This window comes from Delphinapterus leucas, chromosome 12 (assembly GCF_059928025.1).
Source record: "Delphinapterus leucas isolate spDelLeu-1000000601 "Yukka" chromosome 12, BTC_Dleu_Yukka2, whole genome shotgun sequence".
In the NCBI taxonomy this organism is placed as follows: domain Eukaryota; kingdom Metazoa; phylum Chordata; class Mammalia; order Artiodactyla; family Monodontidae; genus Delphinapterus; species Delphinapterus leucas.
Genome location: NC_143140.1, coordinates 74,245,573 through 74,265,535, shown reverse-complemented (window position 1 = coordinate 74,265,535; position 19,963 = coordinate 74,245,573). Strand labels below are relative to the sequence as shown.

At 37.1% G+C, this 19,963-nt stretch overlaps 1 protein-coding gene across 1 annotated transcript; it reads left to right on the top strand.

Moving 5' to 3' along the window:
* The first annotated feature begins 12,967 nt into the window (after nucleotides 1-12,967).
* On the top strand, nucleotides 12,968-19,678 carry NMBR (neuromedin B receptor). The gene is given in 6 exon segments (XM_022562873.2): nucleotides 12,968-14,444; nucleotides 14,887-15,018; nucleotides 16,439-16,728; nucleotides 16,731-16,782; nucleotides 19,271-19,313; nucleotides 19,316-19,678. Coding segments are annotated over 6 exon segments (1,182 nt in total). The 5' UTR covers nucleotides 12,968-14,142.
* The last annotated feature ends 285 nt before the right edge of the window (nucleotides 19,679-19,963 follow it).

Genomic DNA, 19,963 nt, shown 5'->3' with positions numbered 1-19,963 from the left:
GGCATGTGGGATCTTCCCGGACCAGGGATGGAGCCCGTGTCCCCTGCACTGGCAGGCGGATTCTTAATCACTGCGCCACCAGGGAAGCCCTGCTGTAGAGGTTTAATTTGGGTCTTTTTTTAGCCTTCCATTTCTCTGAGCATCATGTTCATATTTTTCTCTACCTTTGTAAATGTAGATGGAATATATATATTTATTTCACTTTTTGTCTTAATTGACAAATAACATTACATTATTTTAGTTTCAGGCATACAACAGAGTGATTTGATATTTTTGTATATTGTGAAATGATCACCACAGCAAGTCTCCTCAAACATCCATCACCACACATAGTTACAAATTTTTTTCCATTGTGATGAAAACTTTTGAGATTTACTGTCGTAGCCACTTTCAGATATACAATACATTATTATTAACTACAGTCACCATTCTGTACATTAAATCCCCATGACTAGTTTATTTTATAACTGGAAATTTGTACATTTTGACCCCATTCACCCATTTCACTTACCCACCATGTCCCACTTCTCACAACTAACAATCTGTTTTCTTTATCTACGAATTCAGTTTTTTTAAAAAAATTTAGATTCCAGTTATAGGTGAGATCATATCATATTTGTCTTTCTCAGTGACTTATTTCACTTAGTGTAATGCCCTCAAGGTCCATCCATGTTACAAATTCCAAGATTTCCTTCTTTTTTTATGGCTGAATAATTTTCTATTGCATATATATTCTGCATTTTCTTTATTCATTCATCCACTGATGGACACTTAGGTTGTTTCCATGTTTGACTATTGTAAACACAGATGCAATGAACATAAGGGTGCATATATCTTTTCAAGTTAGTGTTTTTGTTTCCTTCAGATAAATACCCAGACGTGAAATTGCTGGATCACGTGGTAGTTCTATTTTTAATTTCCTGAAGAACTTCCATACTGTTTTCCACAGAGGCTGCACCAATTTTCCCACCAACAGTGCACAGGCATTCCCTTTTCTCCACATCCTTGCCAACACTTGTTACTTCTTGTCTTTTTATGATGGCCCTTCTAACAGGTGTGATGTGACTTCTAATTCTGGTTATGATTTGCATTTCCCTGATGATGAGTGATGTGGAGGATGGAGTATATTTTAATAGCTGTTTAATGTCCTTATTTTCTAGTTCCATCATTTCTGTCATTTTTATGTCTCTTTTTAATGATTGATTTTCTCCTCATTATGGGTTATATTTTCCTGGTATATATATAACTGATAATTTTTAATACTGGATGCTTGACTTGTTGGTTGCTGTATTGTATTGTCATACTTTCAATAGTGTTAGAATTTGTTCTGGCATGCAGGTAGGTCACCGGAATCAGTTGGATACCCTTGAGGCCTGATCAAAGCATTGCAAAGCTGAGTTTAGATTAACTTGTAGTATATGGCGTATTTAGGCTCACAACTCAAATAATATGTTTCTAAGTATTCTACAGGGTACACATTGCTTTACAAGGTCTTTCCACTCTCCTGTGGAGACACAAATTACTCTCAGCCCGGTTTGTACTTTAAATCTTAGTGGGTGGTTCTTTCTCTAGCCATGGGAAGTTTCTTCTCATGCATAAGCAGATCAGTACTCAGTCAAAGCCTTAAGTGGAACCCCCTGCAGATCTCTGAAGTTCTCTCTGTTTAGCTCCCACTTCAGTAGTATGCTGCCCTCCAAATTCTAGCCATCTCTGCCTCCTCAGATGCTGCCTCTGGTTCCTAAATTCAGTGAGGACTTTGGGCTCTATTAGGGTTTCCACTTCCTGATCAGTGGCCAGAAAACTACCTCGAGGAAGTAAGTTCTTCTGTTCAAGGCTCCCGTGGTTTGCTTCCCTCTTCTCGGTGATTATAGTCCCTGTGCTGCTTGTTTTCCAATGGCTGTCTCATATTTTACAATGATGGTTACCTTTTTTGATCCAGTTTTCTAGTTGTTGTTATGCAGAAAGTAGAAAAGAATACCCAATCCTCATTACTCCATTTCTACCAGAACATAAAACCTTTTACACTGGTTTCATGGTTCTTGACAATGTTCCAAAGAGTTAAGATCATATAGCTTTGAATAAGTATAAAGTCAATTTTGCAATCTTTGTAACGCAGTAGATCTAACTTTACATTTAAAATTAAGAAGTCGGGCTTCCCTGGTGGCACAGTGGTTGAGAGTCCGCCTGCTGATGCAGGGGACACGCGTTTGTGCCCCGGTCCGGGAAGATCCCACATGCCGCGGAGTGGCTGGGCCCGTGAGCCATTGCCGCTGAGCCTGCGCGTCCGGAGCCTGTGCTCCACAGCAGGAGAGGCCACAACAGTGAGAGGCCCGTGTACCAGAAAAAAAAAAAATTAAGAAGTCAACAGAGTTCTTTTCAAGTGTCAAGTAGTATATGGTTAGTAATAAGTCAAGTTGTGTAGATAGTTTAGTAAAGTTCTTACAATGATGGAGTGTGAAACCCTAAGTTCCATGACTTATCAGTCATGTGATATTAAGTACATTTGTCAGTTTTTTTTTCTGGGTTTCAATTTTCCATCTGTAATATAAAAATAACAGTACACATCTCATAGGGTTGCTATTAAGATTAAGTAAGATAGATTAAATAGAAGTATTTAACATGGTACCTAGCACTGTATGTACCAAATTAACGTAAAATACTATTTTATTACTGTTGTTGATGTGATTGTTATTGAGAAGTTGTACTGAAGATGAGTCTATAAACATTTAAATACCCATCTTGCTAGAGTCCTTGCTTTATGTTTTGGGTGAAAGCAGGCCAATTTACTTGGCTTCAACAGACCGAACAAGCTCTTAGGGCACCAGCTGAAACTGGCCATGAGTAGGTATAGTAGAGAAGGCCATGCCTAATGACGTGTTCTTACTTAGTGGAAGTAACCTGATTGAGTCAGAGCTCTCTTCTTGGGGTGGTGAATGCTATGGCACTTTGCCTTTGCACCATACCCCCGCTGCTGGGAATATTGGCTGGTGGCAATGCATATATTCTTCACCGAACACAGCCCTCCATTGCAGGGAAATGCCTCACCCAAGCTTGTGTCCCTTCCCAGAGCAAAGGGATATGTGGCCAGAAACTGGCTGATGCAGAGCTAAAAGGCCTGCTCCCATCCTATTTCAGAACAACTCTAAAGGGCCATTCCAGCTCTGGAGCAACCCTTGGGATTGATGGAGACTTCAGTTGCAGCCACATTGCAAGTGTTTCTTCATCTGCTCAGTCCTACTTTCCTCATTTCCTTACAGTGTCAACTCCTGAGAGCACTCTTCAATAAACCTTCTGCACACATGTCATCATCTCAAAGTCCATTCTTGTGGAACCCTATCTAAGACACTTGGGGAGCATGAATATGAGACATACGCAAATGAGAGAATGGTAATTTGGCATATAGATGATCCATTGCTCTGGCTCTCTCTGAGACCAGACATAGGCCTCTGAATCAGGAGTATCAATTTGCTGTAATTTTCCAATGTTGGACATAATGAGAAATTGTAAGTGCTTTTGTTGCATGCTTTAGAGTGGAGAAAAGTATGATTCTTTTATATTTGGCAAAGCAGTATACTCCAACAGTTTCTTAATTTCAGTATATACTGAATCATATTTTGCATTGTTGAAATACATAGCATTCCTTTAATTTATGAAATGCTTGTAGTATCAAACTTTGGTGCATATAATCAGTCTTATGTGTATAAACTCCAGATTACTGAATTAAAACCCTGTTCTAAATTGCTGGGCTATCATTAGAACTTCCATTCTTTATTCCCTTTGTGACATGTTACCAGGGAAAATTCATTGCTTTGAATAATAATGAGCTTGAGACAAATTTAGCTTTTGAAAGCTGATTAATGACTTTCCTGCTATGAACACTTAATATATAAACCATATTTTCTCCCTTTTAGAAGCAAATTTTAACATCCATTTTTCTATGAATTCCTACTTATTAAGTATTAGGATATGCTAATTTACTTTTAAAATGTTAATATAGATCTCAGGATGCAAATGTACTGGAGTTGGTAAAATATGAAACCATATGTGAGATGATTATATAAATATGATACTGACTATAATTATTCGAGTTTTATGAGTCAGATGAACTAAAACCATCACGTAGTCTCTGATAGTTTTAGAAAGAATGATTTGTCCAGCTTTATATGTTCAGGGTACATACTTTTCAAGATGTAGTGAAAGGTTTTGTGGATGTCTAGTGACCTTTAGTGACCTTATCATCACAAGATCCTTGTACACTGCAACGAATGGAAACCAGTCCCATCATTTGTTTTTGAGATACAAACAATTTAAGGTGAGTTTATGGGCTGCAAGTTCCTAATAACACTTTTTATCTATAAAACGTATGTAAGGGCTTCCCTGGTGGCGCAGTGGTTGAGAGTCCGCCTGCCGATGCAGGGGACACGGGTTCGTGCCCCAGTCCGGGAAGATCCCACATGTCACGGAGCGGCTAGGCCCATGAGCCATGGCCGCTGAGCCTGCACATATGGAGCCTGTGCTCCACAATGGGAGAGGCCCAACAGTAAGAGGCCTGCATACCGCAAAAAAAAAAAAAAAAGTATGTAAGACAACTTATTTTGGGTGAGGTGGCAGGTTTCTAATGATGATGTTATAAGTTAATTTGTTTAAAGCAATTATGTTAACTACAAAGATAATAATTATGGGGTTATTTGCCTCACTGGATAAAATTTACAATAACAATAATCTGAAAAATGTTTTTATGCCAATAGATCTTAAATCTATTGAGATATGTAACAGTTATGAATGGAGATTTGATGGATAAGAAAATAAAAGAATGACTAAGTCACACCTGGCTGAAAATTGCTTATCAATTGTCAAATGACACAAGGAGATCTTGTGAAAAAGCAAGACCCTGGAGTTGGTAGACAGAGTAATTTGGAATCAAGTGGTATCACAGATATGATATAGAGACCTTCCCCTGATTCCTGCTATGTCACAGCTCAAAAGCATCAACAACCTTCTAGAATTTCAAGACTGTTAGTGAAAGTACCGTTTGAGCATGAGTTCTTCATAAAAGGTTCTAAAAATAGAACCCCTTGAAGAACTTTATCTGCATTCAAACAAGGTTTTAATAATGCTACACACTCCCTTTGAGCCAAATATTCTGTGCACAGCTTCCTATAGTAATTGTAGGCTGAAGATATGTTTTTGTGTAGGTGTGGGTGTATGTGTTTGGGTAGGTATATGTTTTTGTGCGATTAAGAGAATACACAGAACAATGGGTGGATCCTTTGCATTTTCCAAAAAAATGTCCTACTTTACCTTCCCACTCTTCATCTTCCTAGTTAAAATTCTATACTTTTTGTCAGGCTAAGTTTAAATTTTACGTGTATGATCCTATTTCTGATCAACTGAGCTAAAAGCAAACTTCTCCCTGAAGTTGTAGAACATTTGCCACCACATGGGGCTGGTACTAGATCCCTGGACATTTCTGTATAAATGCGAAAGAATCACTCAATTTGGGCAGACAGTCCCACAGGCGCACAGCTGGGTGAACTGACTCTGATTCTAAGTGAATTAGAAAAAAGTATTTCTTAATCCTATCACATGTAGCTCCTTGCCAGGATGCATTTTTCCTAGTGAATGGAGATTCACTAGACTTCAGTTCTCTCTTCTGTCACTGTCTAGCTGGATGACCTTGGATATGTTAGTTTACCTCTCTAAATTTAGTTTTCTTCCTGGTAAAACAAGCATAATAGTATGGAGTTCATAGTGTTGGTAAGAATACAACATGAGATAATGAATGTAAACTCTCTAGCAAGTTATTTGGCATAGAAACCCTAACCAGTAAGTTGTACTGACCTTTACAAATATTATGTTTTGTGCCACCATCCTTAGTCTCAGGACTAGTCTATTTTCTCCTTGAATTAAAGTTTCTGCTATAGAAATTAAATGTATTTGTAGACACAAGTACATTTTTGTTTTTTTTGACTGAAATGTTTTTCTGATGATCATTATCAAGTCAGTACCTCTTAAATAAATATTAACAAGACTGCATTTCTTGAAGCATGTTGTTATTTTCTTCTGCTGTTGACATTAGCTAGACACAGACTGACATAAAACCTAGAGAGAGAAAATAAATATGAGGAAGGTAGAAGTCCTATTCATACCCTGACCTTGATTTAAAGTCATGATGGATTTTGAGAAAGACATTTGTTATCATGATCAATCATTTCCATTCAACTAATGAGAACCCTTTCCATTTTTTGAAAGACAATTTGTGAAAAAATAGCAGATTACTGACCACAAACCACCTAGTTATGTGGAGAAAAAAAAGTGATAGAGATAATTCTCCACACAACACCAAAGAAAAAGGTCTTAGCCTTGACCCAAGGAGATTGCCTTCAAGGCAACGAGGTAATTTATTTTTCCAACCTATGTGCATTCAAATTCTTGTCTTCTCTAGCAATATCACTGCAGGTTATATTCAGTGGACCAAATTCTTATCAGTTTTTTAACCTCTCCAGAGCACTTTGTAACTGCATGTATAGGCTTTGAGTGAGCTTTTCCCATTTCATAATTGGGCTCTTCATGCTGAGAAACCTCTGGGGCATCACCAGAGGTTTACAGCCAGAAAAATGTGAATGTAGGAAAGAATTGAGCCAAAGGAAGATTTCTGCTAAATATTCGTGTATTTGCATTTGGAGACTACTAGTGACTTCAATATTTTGGCTATGTTTATATTTTCAAAACATCAAAGGCTCTACGTGAAAAGGAAATGTTCAGACAAAATTGTTGAATATCAGTAAACTTGACACTTAACCACTTTAAGTTCTTCATGTGCTTCCTGACTCTCAGTTGTTTCAGAGAAGTCAGAAGTTTGAATTACCACTCCATTTTCATCAATTGAGTCTTAATACACCATGTTCAGTGTGTATGATTCAATGCATTTTCAAAACTGAAAAATAAAATATGACTTTAGGCTATAAAAATACCCCCCCTTTATTTTTAGATATGAGAAAATACTAAGAAAGGGGTTTAAGCATCAAATATGGAAAATCTCTTTCCAGTGAAACGAAATATTTCAGCTTTCCCAAATTTTTTGATTAATCAAAGTTAAAGTAACAGCCTAGCTTAGATCATAAGTTCAGTTGTAGCATTTTAAAGTTTTTTGAAAAAAATTAAAACTGAAAATGGCATTCCATTATGGGTTAAATTGTATAGAATGTTTTAAATTTTTTAGTGTTTTGTGGTTTGCAAAGATTTTTCACATGGATTTTTAATATAATTTTTATTATAATTCTGATGAGTAAGGCTGGTATGGTTTAATATTTGCTTTTGTCAAATATTTTAATCAAATTAAGTGTCATACTTATATAAATGAAATTTAAAGATAATTCTTATTTTTTTTGACCTGACGGTCACTGCTCTGGCTACTGCATGTCTACTCAAATAGCATGGATTAAAAGAAATGCTGAGATACAATCATTCTATTGTCATCCTTCTGTTACTTTGATTTGGTTCCTTTCCCATTTACTTGTAACTATTTCTGAAATGTGACCAGCACTCAGTAGGTGGAGCTAATGAGACACAAAATATTGAATTGTCAACTCCTATTGCCCATGAAGATACATTATAGTTTAGTAATAAGAATTTAGGGGGTAAAGACATGCTAGTCATCCTGTCTCTTATTTGAGGAGTGCTGATGCCACATCCAATGATTTTCGAGATTTATTCAATTCTTACTTTATATTGAATTTGAAGAAAATATTTATTCTTTGATGTTTACTTCATAATATTTGAAAAACATAAAGCACCTTCTACTGAAAACTAAGTCAAGTTGTTTGCCTCTATGAACTACTTTCCAGTCATATGCTGCAAGAGGGGAAGATGTTGAATCACATTGTGGTGATTCCTTTAAGCACAAAATTCAGAATTCAAATGAAATTCTTGGGAGCTACTAACTCCCAAGAAACTACAATCCTGCCTATTTTTGAAAGACATGAGGTTACCATGAGGTTTGTGTAAACTGTCTCATAGATAAAATAGTCCTTTTTCTGCTAATGGCATCTTATCTTCATTTGCCTATATGGGTTCCATGCTTTTCCTCTTCCCCATTTTTGATTTTTTTGTCTCAAATTATCCCTTTTCCTGTTGTGAGTTTGTTACCAAATTGAAGTAGTTATAGTACTATCACTGCTTTTTTCCCTTTAACCTTTGTGCTACAATTAAGTTTTTAACAAACTATCCCAACAGAGTTGCATTTTTCCTGTATGTCTATTTATCATCTTACTCAAAGTTTTGTGTGCTTTTCCCTTTTCGTTTCAGATAGAAGAGCTTCTTTCATTATTTCCTGTAAGGCAAGTCTAGTGTTGATGAACTCCCTCAGCTTTTGTTTGTCTAGGAAATCCTTTATTTCTCCTTCATATCTTAAGTATAATTTTGCTGTGTGGAGTATTCCTGGCTGAGAGTTTTTATCTTTCAATAATTTCAATACTTTGAGTGTGTCATTCCACTCTCTCGTGGCCTGTAGAGTTTCTGCTGAAAAAATCTGCTGATAGCCTAATGGAGGTTCCTCCGTAGATTGCCATTCTTTTTTCCTTGGCTGTTTTTAAAATTCTTGCTTTGTCACTAACTTTTGACAGCTTTAATATAATATGTCTTGGAGAAGTCCTTTTTGCTTTTAGGTAATTTGATGTTCTCTTAGTTCCATGGACTTGTATATTCATTTCCTTCTCCAGGTTTGGGAAGTTCTCTGATTTTATATCTTTACATAAACTCTCTGCTCTTTTCTCCCTCTTTTCTCCTTCTGGGATACCCATTATTCTAACATTGCCCTTCCTAATGGAGTCAGATAACTGTCATAGAATTTCTTCATTTTTTAACATCTTAATTGTGTCTCCTCTTCTACTTGTCTCATTTCTATATTTCTATCTTCGAGCTTGCTAATACTCTCTATCATATGGTCTTCTCTATTTCCAATGCTTTCTAATGTGTTCTTTATCTCATTGATTGAGTTCTTCAACTCCAGAATTTCTGTTTGGTTTGTTCTTAGAATTTCAATCACTTTGATAAAGTATTCCTTCTGTTCATTAATTTTATTCCTGAATAAAATTATTTTATTTTATTATATCTTGAATTCTTTATCAGTTAGATCATAATACTCCATGACTTTAAGTTTGGTTTCTGGAGAATTGTCTTTTTCGTGTGTCTGTGATATCACATTACCATGGTTCTTCATGGTGCTTAATGACTGGTTTCTCTGATGGGGGCAGAAGGAGTCTCGTGTTCGTTGCTGCACCCACACAGAGAGGAGATTTTGTCATGCAGAGCTAGCAGTGTGGGGGATAGAAAAAGAGATCAAGTCTCAAATGTCAGACTTTGGATGTTTTCACTTAGATTTAGTAGATAATATTGAATAATATTTCTTCAGTTGCTGTATGTACTTTGGACAATTTCTAGAGACATTAAATGATTATTTATGTTTACTTATAATTTTCACCAATTATGGTTGTTTCACTAGGGAGAATGTATGTGGACTCTTTGCACTGCCATTCTAGACATTGTCCTCCCATCCTGGGCTACTTCTGCTTCTATTTGTAGTAATATATCTAACAGCTCTTTTTGATTCAGAGTACAAGCTCCTTCCTACCATTTTGTTCATTTCTTCCCTTTGGAAGAAATTTAGTTAAAGCTTCTTTACCAGACTAAGAAGCTTACTCTCATTTGCCTTCTCCCTAGAATAAGATATCATGGGGCACCATACTCTTGCAAGAAGGTTTTATCCTCTGATTGTCCTTTGCATTAAAGGTGAATTCTGTTTGTGTTGATTTACCTATGTCTAGTCTCATTTCCCCTGATGGTCTCTTTGACCTGGTAGTCCAGTTTTGTTTTATCTACCATATATGTTGTATCCATTGTATTGTAACTGCCTGAGTGAAATTAGGAAACACATTTGCACAGAAAGTTTTTCCATTTCCCAAGACAAACTCATGTGGGAGTGGTTACCCCTAAATATACCTTTATATACCCAATATACCTATGTGGGTCTCCCATAGGCCACCTTGATTGCAAGTAACGTGATCTCCAGTATCTGAGCCCAGTTATGTTCCCCATGGATTCATCTGCTTTAATAATCTCAGCTCTAGTACATATTTTGTCAGATTTATACCTAAGTATTTTATTTTGGTGGGTGCTAGTGTAAATGGTACTGTGTTTTTAATTTCAAATTCCACTTGCTTATTGCAAGTGGACTTTTATTGCAAGTGGCTTATCGACTTTTATAAATTAACCTTATATTCTGCAACCTTGCTGTAATTGCTTATTAGTTACAGGAGCTCTTTTGTTGTTGTTGTTGATTTTTTGGATTTTCTACATAGACAATCAGGTCATTCCCTAACAAGGAGTGTTTTATTTCTTCCTTCCTAATCAATATACCTTTCATTTTCTTTTTTTTTCCCTATTGCAATCCTAGAACTTGCAGTACAATGTTGGATAAAAGTGGTGAAGGAGGACACCCTTTCCTTTTTCCTGACCTTAGTGGGAAAACAGCTAGTTTTCAATCTTGGTAGAGTTTTCTTCATGTTTCTTCTGCCTGGGATTTGCTTTCATCAAATTTGAAAAATTTGGGGCCATTTTTTCTTCAAATATTTAAAAACCTTCCTTTCTTTCCTGTCCTTCAGGGACCTAGTTACAGATATAGTGCGCTGATACTCTGTTCATTATTTTCAGTCTTTTTCTCTCTGTATTTCATTTCAGATAGCTCCTCTTACTATATTATCAAATTCTCTACCTTTTCTTCTGCAGTGTTTGATCTGCTGTTAATCCTGTAAAGTTTATTTTTTCACAGACATTGTTTTTATCTCAATATAAATTCAATATATTTAATTTTATATGCTCCATGTCTCTCCTTACATGCTAATGTTTTCCTCTTCCTCCTCAAAATCATGAAATAAGGTTTTGCTAACATTTTTAATATCCTTATCTACTTATTATATCATCTGTGCCATTATTGGCTTAGTTTAAATTGACTGATTTTGTCCTTATTTTGGTTGTGGTTTCCAACTTATTTGCATGAATTTGAAAGAGCAAGAAATGTTTATATATAGTTCTGAAAAACATTTGTTCAGTTTAAGGCAATGAAATGTATAATGTATATTTTATAAACATTGAATGCCTTAGTACTAAAAATATATCCTTCAATTATATAGAAATCACATTTTCCCAGGCACTTTTATTCTCTGAGAACAGTGAGATACAATAGACTTTGAAGTCAAATATAATATATTTGCAGTTCTTCTGATGTCTTTATAAAATTAAGAAAGTTATCTTGTCTCTATGAGTTTTGATTGTCTCATATGTAAAATTAAGATTCAAATACCTACTTCATAGAATATTTATAAATGTTAAATTAGACATGATGCTAAGGAATCTAATGTAGTGTATGACACATTAATTTCAAAAAAAGTTTGTTCCTTCAATAGATATTTATCTCTGATGTATATTGTTCCTATACAAATGTGACAACACTCGTGTACCTATATGTAACTTGGTGATGTGTCTAAATAACACATACATAGTGCCAATAACTTTATAACATATTTTAATAAAATATCAGGAAGGCCATCATTATTAACACATTTATTATACTCTCCGCTCCTACGAGCCCAAGCCTTTCAGTAAATGCATATGGATTCACTTGAAATGGAAAAAAATCAATAATTCAGATGCCTTATTTCTACAATGCTAGGCAATTGGATATTTATTAATCCAGTTTTAGATGAGACATTTTTCTTATGTAAGTCCTTAGCATCATCCAGACACAATCAGAAGAGAATACAGCTATGCATACAGCAATTTAGACTAAAATATGTTTTCATATAAAATAGGTTAAAATGTATAGTTGCAGTTTGAAAGGCTGAGAGATTTCAGAATTTAGAAGATTGCTTTGTAGTTAATTTAGCTTGCATAATGACATTGGATGCTAAAAGTGAAAACTTAAATAACTTTGAAGTTAAAATTCCTAGAGACATTTTCAACTTATATGTAATATTAATTGCCTTGATAGCTGTGATATATAAAGTTCATTAACATATATTCAAATGTGTTATATAAGCATTCTATTTAGCCAACCTCAATAACAGACTATTTTAAGTAATGAAATCCAAGAAGAGTATAATTAGCACTTGTAATTGTGTTAGAAAAACATAAAATTGATTACAATGCAAATGTTTACCTTGTCTAATTAAATTATGACAATTAAATGCTGTTCTTGGTCAGCAATATCTGAAAAAATTACTTAAATTTTACAAATGGCTTGGCACTTTTCATCAGCTTATGACTAGATCATTGTAGGCAGTCCTTGACCAATTTTCTTGTTATCATACAATTTTATCCTTTAACCAAGAATTAGCCAGATGTTTTTTCCTAATGTAAAAAGTGTTATTTGGCTAACTTCAGAACTGTGCCACTCCTGAGAGGTTTATATTAGACTCAAATGGTGTTAATTTGGAGAGTTATTTTGTTCTTAGGGACATTCTATTTAAAACAATGTATCAGATATATATTGAGAATATACTTAGGGGTGGCATTGCTCAGTCATAGACATGCATATGTTCAGCCTTAATAGGTATTGTCAAGCAAGTTTCCAAAAGAAAAAAACTTGGAATTCACTTTGAAAAATTGTTAATTTCTGCTCAAGTTTAACATAATCATTGTGACCTAGCAAATCCACGTCTGGAATTCCAATGTGCACCAGAAGACAGGCACATGGATATTTACAGAAACATTACTCAAATTAGCTAAAGCTATAAAGAATCCAAATGTCAATCAACATTAGAAGGGATACCCGAACAGTGATATATTTATACTGGAATAGTATACAGCAATAAAAAATACTACACACAAAAATGTGGGTGGATCTCACAGCTATAATGTTGAGTAAAAGAAGCTGGACACAAGATTAAACATTTTATAATTTCATTTATATGATGCTCAAAAGCAGGCAAACTAACTTTAGATGATAAAAGGCAGAATGAATAGTGGTGACATTAGGGGATAGTGGTTAGATTGTAGATTCTGAATGGTGGTTAGACTGAACTTACATTTAAGAATTGTGTACCTTATGCATGCTATATTTCAATAAACTGTAAGTTAAAGAATAATATGCCAGCAGTAGGAAAGTTTCTATATTTGGGGTGAGAAAAGTGGATCAAGGAATAAAAGTAGGGAGGGAATTCCATTCATTTACTTCCTCTTTTGTCACTCCTTTTCCTTCCTAAATTCAGCGAGAGCCTCAGGGACTCACCAGCTCAGCCCCCAAATCTTCAGAGGTTCACAGACTTATGTCTGGGGCGTCTCCTACTCGGATGTGGGTAAGAATAGATCTATATAGGGAGGCAGTGTGCGAGAGAGGACTCAGAGCCTCTCCAGTCCCACACAATACAGCAGGAACTGCAGAAACAAGAGCAAAGCTGTGGGACCAGCAAGGTGCCAGCCGCCCCACGCTAGTTCCTAGCGTTTCAGCGGCGGTTCGCTGGAGAGCGACAGGATGACTTCCTCCCCTCCCCGAGAAAGGTCTGGCAGGTTTTTTGTTGTTGTTGTTCCTTTTTGTTTGTTTGTTTGTTTGTTTTGCGGTACGCGGGCCTCTCACTGCTGTGGCCTCTCCCGTTGCGGAGCACAGGCTGCGGACGCACAGGCTCAGTGGCCATGGCTCACGGGCCCAGCCGCTCCGCGGCATGTGGGATCTTCCCGGACCGGGGCACGAACCCGTGTTCCCTGCATCGGCAGGCAGACTCTGAACCACTGCGCCACCAGGGAAGCCCTGGCAGGTATTTTAATTAATTCCAGAGGGATAAATCTTTGTTCACAAAAAGGCTGTTCTCCGCTATCTATAAGCGAGAACAAACCATTGAGGACTGGAACAAAGACTCAACTTCTAGCCAGCAGGAGCCAATGTGCGTGCCCCTTCTAAAAGTGAAAGGTTGGAGCCTGTGGCCAGTCTTCTCACCCGGCCCGGTCCTCCTCCAGACAAGGCGGTGTGACGTGATCCCCGCGGGAGGTAAACTTGGCAACAGGGAAATCCATTAAGCCCAAGAGTGCGTTGCACTTTTCAAGGCACCTGGGTGCAGGAAAACTCCAGCGGACTCTCCTGGGAAAGAGACCATGCCCCCCGAGTCTCTTTCCAACCTCTCCCGGACCACGGGCGTGAATCAGAGCGGTTTCGTTCCAGAGGTCTCGGAAAGGGATTTCCTACCCGCCCCGGACGGGACCACTGCGAAGTTCGTGATCCGCTGTGTGATCCCGTCCCTCTACCTGCTCATCATCACAGTGGGCTTGCTGGGCAACATCATGCTGGTGAAGATCTTCATCACCAACTGCGCCATGAGGAGCGCCCCCAGCATCTTCATCTCTAACCTGGCCGTTGGGGACATGCTGCTGCTGATCACCTGCGTCCCTGTGGATGCTTCCTGCTACTTCTCTCTCTCTTTTTTTTTTTTTTTTTAACATCGTTATTGGAGTATAGTTGCTTTACAATGGTGTGTTAGTTTCTGCTTTGTAATAAAGTGAATCAGTTATACATATACATTATGTCCCCATATCCCTTCCCTCTTGCGTCTCCCTCCTTCCCACCCGCCCTATCCCACCCCCCTAGGTGGTCACAAAGGACCGAGCTGATCTCCCTGTGCTATGCGGCTGCTTCCCACTAGCTAGCTATTTTACGTTTGGTAGTGTATATATGTCCATGCCACTCTCTCGCTTTGTCACAGCTTACCCTTCCCCCTCCCCATATCCTCAAGTCCATTCTCCAGTAGCTCTGTCTTTATTCCTGTCTTACCCCTAGGTTCTTCATGACCTTTTTTTTTTTTTTCTTAGATTCCATATATATGTGTTAGCATACGGTAACAAATCCCGCTACTTCTTTGACGAGTGGGTGTTCGGGAAGGTGGGCTGCAAACTCATCCGGGTGATCCAGCTCACCTCCGTGGGGATGTACGTGTTCACTCTCACTGCCCTCAGCGCCCACAGTTAAGGGCATAGGTAACTGTGGGTGACCTAGAAAAGCAGTGGAGAGGGGCAGGGAGTGTACCTGGGGAGAGGAGGGAGAAAGGAAGGGCTGAGAGGAAGAGGGGAGAAGGAGAGAGACTGTATCTGGGAATTAGAGTAAAAGGAGTTAAAATTGACTGATGTGATGCTTGAAAAAAATAAGAAAATCATTATTTTAAAAATAATTAAAATTGCATTAGAGGCTCCCCTCGGAAAGGTATTGAGGCTGGGGGCTGCTTCTGTCCCGTGGGCAATGAGACGCATCTTTAGAGAACCTCAGAAGGAGACTTTATCTGCTTGTTATGTAGCTTGAAATATTATGAATTTTTAGAATATCAGACTAATTCAAATGTAAATAAGGAGAAGGTACAGGGTCATGGCATGGTTAATATCTGCTAGGTGCCAGGCATTGTAATAGGTGTTCTATACAGTTTTTCTAATCACAAAACTTTGAGGGTGGTGTTTTTATCCCCACCTTACAGATGAAGAAAAAGATCTTAAGTGATTTTCCAAAGGATATCAGAGATGAGATAACAGTGCAGACTTGTCTGACTAAAATCGCTTTCTGCTGTATCTTGTTAACCTCCTAGGTATACTGTAACCTGAAATACTTTTAAAGACAGATATAAGTAATGTGAGGTTTATATACAATTTTGCTCGGTTTGTATTTTTATTACCTTGCTTAATAGTCATGTGTAATTGAGTGAGGTATAGAGGCTTGGATTGTTTAAGCCATTGCGTCCTGGAGTGTGGTTCATTTACCACTACGATGGTGTTAGGTGGGAGGAGAGGAGACTGCGTGAGGTCTTGACATTAAAGAAATTTGAACTGTAAAGACAGAATGTTATTCCATTTTCAGTTCTTTTCGTCCTTATGACTGAATTAGGGAGAAAATCCCAGTCTGGATTAGTCTCTAAGATTTCTTAATGTCCTTAAGAAAAAAAAGTAGGAGACCCAGCCTCAGAAGCTCTAGAAGAGTATCCAGGTAAATTTTAATAATACTATTTTGTGAACATTTTATATTTTATGGTTATTGTATATTATATCAATTTCAGTAGTAATAGATTTTTTGGAAATAAAAGTATTTAAATAAAAATATTCAATATACAATGATACTTGTAGTACGTGTAGATTTAGAAAATACTTGTGAAGGAGGTAAGCAAATTACTGCAATTTGGGAAAGGACAATTTAAAATATTTGTTTTTCTCTTCATGTCTTCTGTGCTAATAAGCAGTGGAATGACTTTTAGACAGAGAGACACCAAGGATCTTAGTTATTGCACACAGTACATAACAGCCTGGGAATAATGGGGTGTTGGCACCTCTCTTTTAGTAAGATCTCTCTCTCTCTTTTCCTTTCTCTTTTTAATTTTTCTTTCTTAAGAGAGTAATTTGAAATGTATTATCTGTCCAGGTACAGAGCCACTGTAAACCCCATGGATATCCAGACATCAGGGGCGGTGCTGTGGACCTGTGTGAAGGCCGTGGGTATCTGGGTGGTCTCGGTGCTGTTGGCTGTTCCAGAAGCCGTGTTTTCCCAAGTGGCGCACATCGGTGGCTTGGATAACGTCAGCTTCACGGCGTGTATACCCTATCCTCAGACTGATGAATTACATCCAAAGATTCATTCAGTGCTCCTCTTCTTGGTCTACTTCCTTATACCACTTGCTATTATTAGTATTTATTATTATCATATTGCAAGGACTTAATTAAAAGTGCACATAATCTTCTGGGAGAATACAATGAACATTACCAAAAAACAGGTAAGCTTGGTAGGTGTGTGTGTTGGGAGCAAGCTGGGCAGAAGCAGTAGGTGCTATTTTGAGTTCTCTTTCATGGGCTTTCAATATCAGGAAGGATTAGAACAGCCAGAAGGGCACTGGAACATGCACTAGCCTGAACTGGAAGGGATGTTGGGCGTTCTCTAATATGTGGCCATGTGTTAGCTCTAAAAGCCCACTGAGGTCCAGCTTATCTGACATCTGGGCCTAGGCTCATTTGAAATTAATGTCTCTGGTGGCTTTTCTTTATGTGCAAATGTTTATGCAAAGAAACACATAACAAACCAGAAAAGAATTTCACATTATAAGTATATATTTATTCAATTATTTTTTCTTCTCCCATTAGCTCACTAAAGATGACAGAAAGTCTGGGGGAAGGACGCATCAGGAAAGGACTGTAGGACACTGCTGGGGTCTGGGGATGAGGTTTGGCTAAGATGCCAAAATGAGAGACTGGGAACAGAGGGCAGCAGAGCAATAGTGAGAGTGATCAGAAGGTGGGCTGGTGCTGAAGTAGGACTTGGTCTAATTCAACTTTATAGCTTTTCCGATAAATAAATATTATATACTAATTTTAAAACTACGACCTGCACCTTATGTACTTTTTCTTCTCTAAAGAATACATAGTACTAATGTAAGGTAAAACCAGTTGCGTTAATCTAGAAAAAGATGGAAATACTGCAGTTATGGGACAGTTTCAAGCTGTACATTTGTGCATTCCTAGTGAGGAACTTCTGCCAAAGGGTTCTATAGGTATGGGGAGGTCATGGATGCCTGCTCCCCAGTTTGAATGAAAACAAGTTGAATCACAGATGATTAAAATTTGATGGGCTGTAGATGGAGGCACAGGCTGGGGCTTTGGGCACTAAATCTGGTTAAGGTTTTTGTGTGCAGATGGTGACCTCTATTTATTGATGTCCATAAACATCAGTGATCCACATCTGCTTTAAAGGCTTAAAAAATACAAGTCATTAAAGTAATTATTAGAAAAAGTAATATATTTATTACCTCAATACCTGGCATCATTGAAGCAAAAATGTCTGGGTCATAGGCTCACTGTACTTTTCCCTTTATGTACAATCCTTTTATTCAGAGCCCTGTAATCCAATTTGTATCTCAGTTTGGGTATCTGAGTTTTTGCTTTGGTTTCTAAAGTTGAGTTCCTCTGACCTTCCCCACCTCCACATTTTTGTTTTTCAGTGGCCTTAGTTCTGACTTTTGTGTGTGTGTGTGTATGTGAATTTCCCTATTGGGATTTATAAACTCTGGCTGGGTAACTGGGCTTGACATCTTCCAAGAAGTAATCTCAATGCTAACAGCCTACCTATACATTTGAATCTCCAAGTATAGACTGCTGTGAAATTCTTGCACCTATGCTCCACCTGCTAGGGAGGACTGTGCTTAGTAATGTAAATTTCACATCCACCTCATTTATAAGGCCAAGTTGCCTAATTTATGCCACTGGGATACATCTGGAGTACCACATTCTGCTTCTTGAACTAGATTCCTTTTCACTTGCACCTTTGTTTACTGTCACCATTCACTACTACTTACTCCCCAGTGTCAGATCTGTTTCAGTCCTAAACCTTTCCAGACTTCTCTGGTATATTCTAGTTAACTACCAATAGTTTTAGCTCAGAAAATATGTTATCTACTATAAATATCTTAGTAAATTATGTTTTCACTTTCATGTTGCCTTATTTAAATATTCAAACAAATTAGACAAATGTGAGCTAAACTTTGGACTCTAGATGTTAGAAAATGATTTTTAGATTTAAAACGATTAATGTCCCATATTTGAATTTTGTCTATTTATCACATTCCTGAAGACCTTCTTATAAAACAGTAAACATATGAGGTGAATTTCATGAAAAGATAGAAAATGTTTTTATTTTTATTTTAAGGTTAGGCAGCTGAACATAGTAATGTTTATAGAAATGACAATTATGTCAGGTTATTTTGATTTATGAGAGTCAGAAGTTTAAATTAAATCTCAAGGTTGTTTTTTTTTGTGGATAAGTGTTTTAAAAAAGTCATGCCCTTTTTCAATAGATCAGTATTTCTTATTTAAAATAGTCTGATTTAAAAATTTTCTAAGCTTGAATATATTCTGTGGTTTATTAATTCAATGGATTTAATACAAACAAATGATTTATATTTATAGTGATCACAGTAAGACGTTAAGCAAAGGAAAAAGAGTTAAAAATAAGAAATTTTTCAAGATCACAGTTTTAACATGAAGACATATCCATTTATAAACTGTCAAATATTTTAAAGTGAAATTAGTATAGTGACCAAAATAGGCTTCATCAAATTGTTAAAATCATTACTTTGACTAGGAAAATCCTTTTTGTGCTTTTGGGTGCATTTGCATGCTAAGTTTTACATCTTTTGTACCATGATGTGTTTTAGAATGTGGCTGCCTCTGTTTTCATTTTAATCGGTGGGACTATTTCCTTATATTTGCAGATGGAAACACGGAAACGCCTGGCCAAAATTGTGCTGGTCTCTTTGTGTGTTGCTTTGTCTTCTGCTGGTTTCCAAATCACATCCTTTACGTGTATAGGTCTTTCAACTATAATGAGATTGACCCATCTCTAGGCCACATGATTGTCACCTTAGTGGCCCGGGTTCTGAGCTTTTGCAGTTCTTGTGTCAATCCATTTACTCTTTATCTGCTCAGTGAAAGCCTCAGGAGGCACTTCAATAGCCAGCTCTGTTGTGGAAGGAAGTCCTATTGAGAGAGATCAAGCACCTACCTACTCAGCTCCTCCGCGGTGCGTGTGACATCCCTGAAAAAAAATGCTAAGAACATGGTGACCAAATCTGTATTACTTACTGGACACAATGTGAAGTAGGAAATGGCACTGTGATTTTGGCCATTCAACTCACTACCTGAAAAGAACTTACTCTCGTATCTCTGCTGAGTAAAGCAAAACTAAACAACGTTTTCTTTCTTACTATATCTCAGCTAATTCATTAAACAGTTTCATGATTGACTCAGAAAAGGCAAGTCAAACAGAGTTACCATTTTTCACTGAACAAGACTTTAAATGACATTAAAAGTATATGTATAACTCACATTGAAAGTGATTCAAAAAGCAATATATGTGTATTGCTATATGCGTATAAGTCAATATTGCTTCAATATTGAAGTT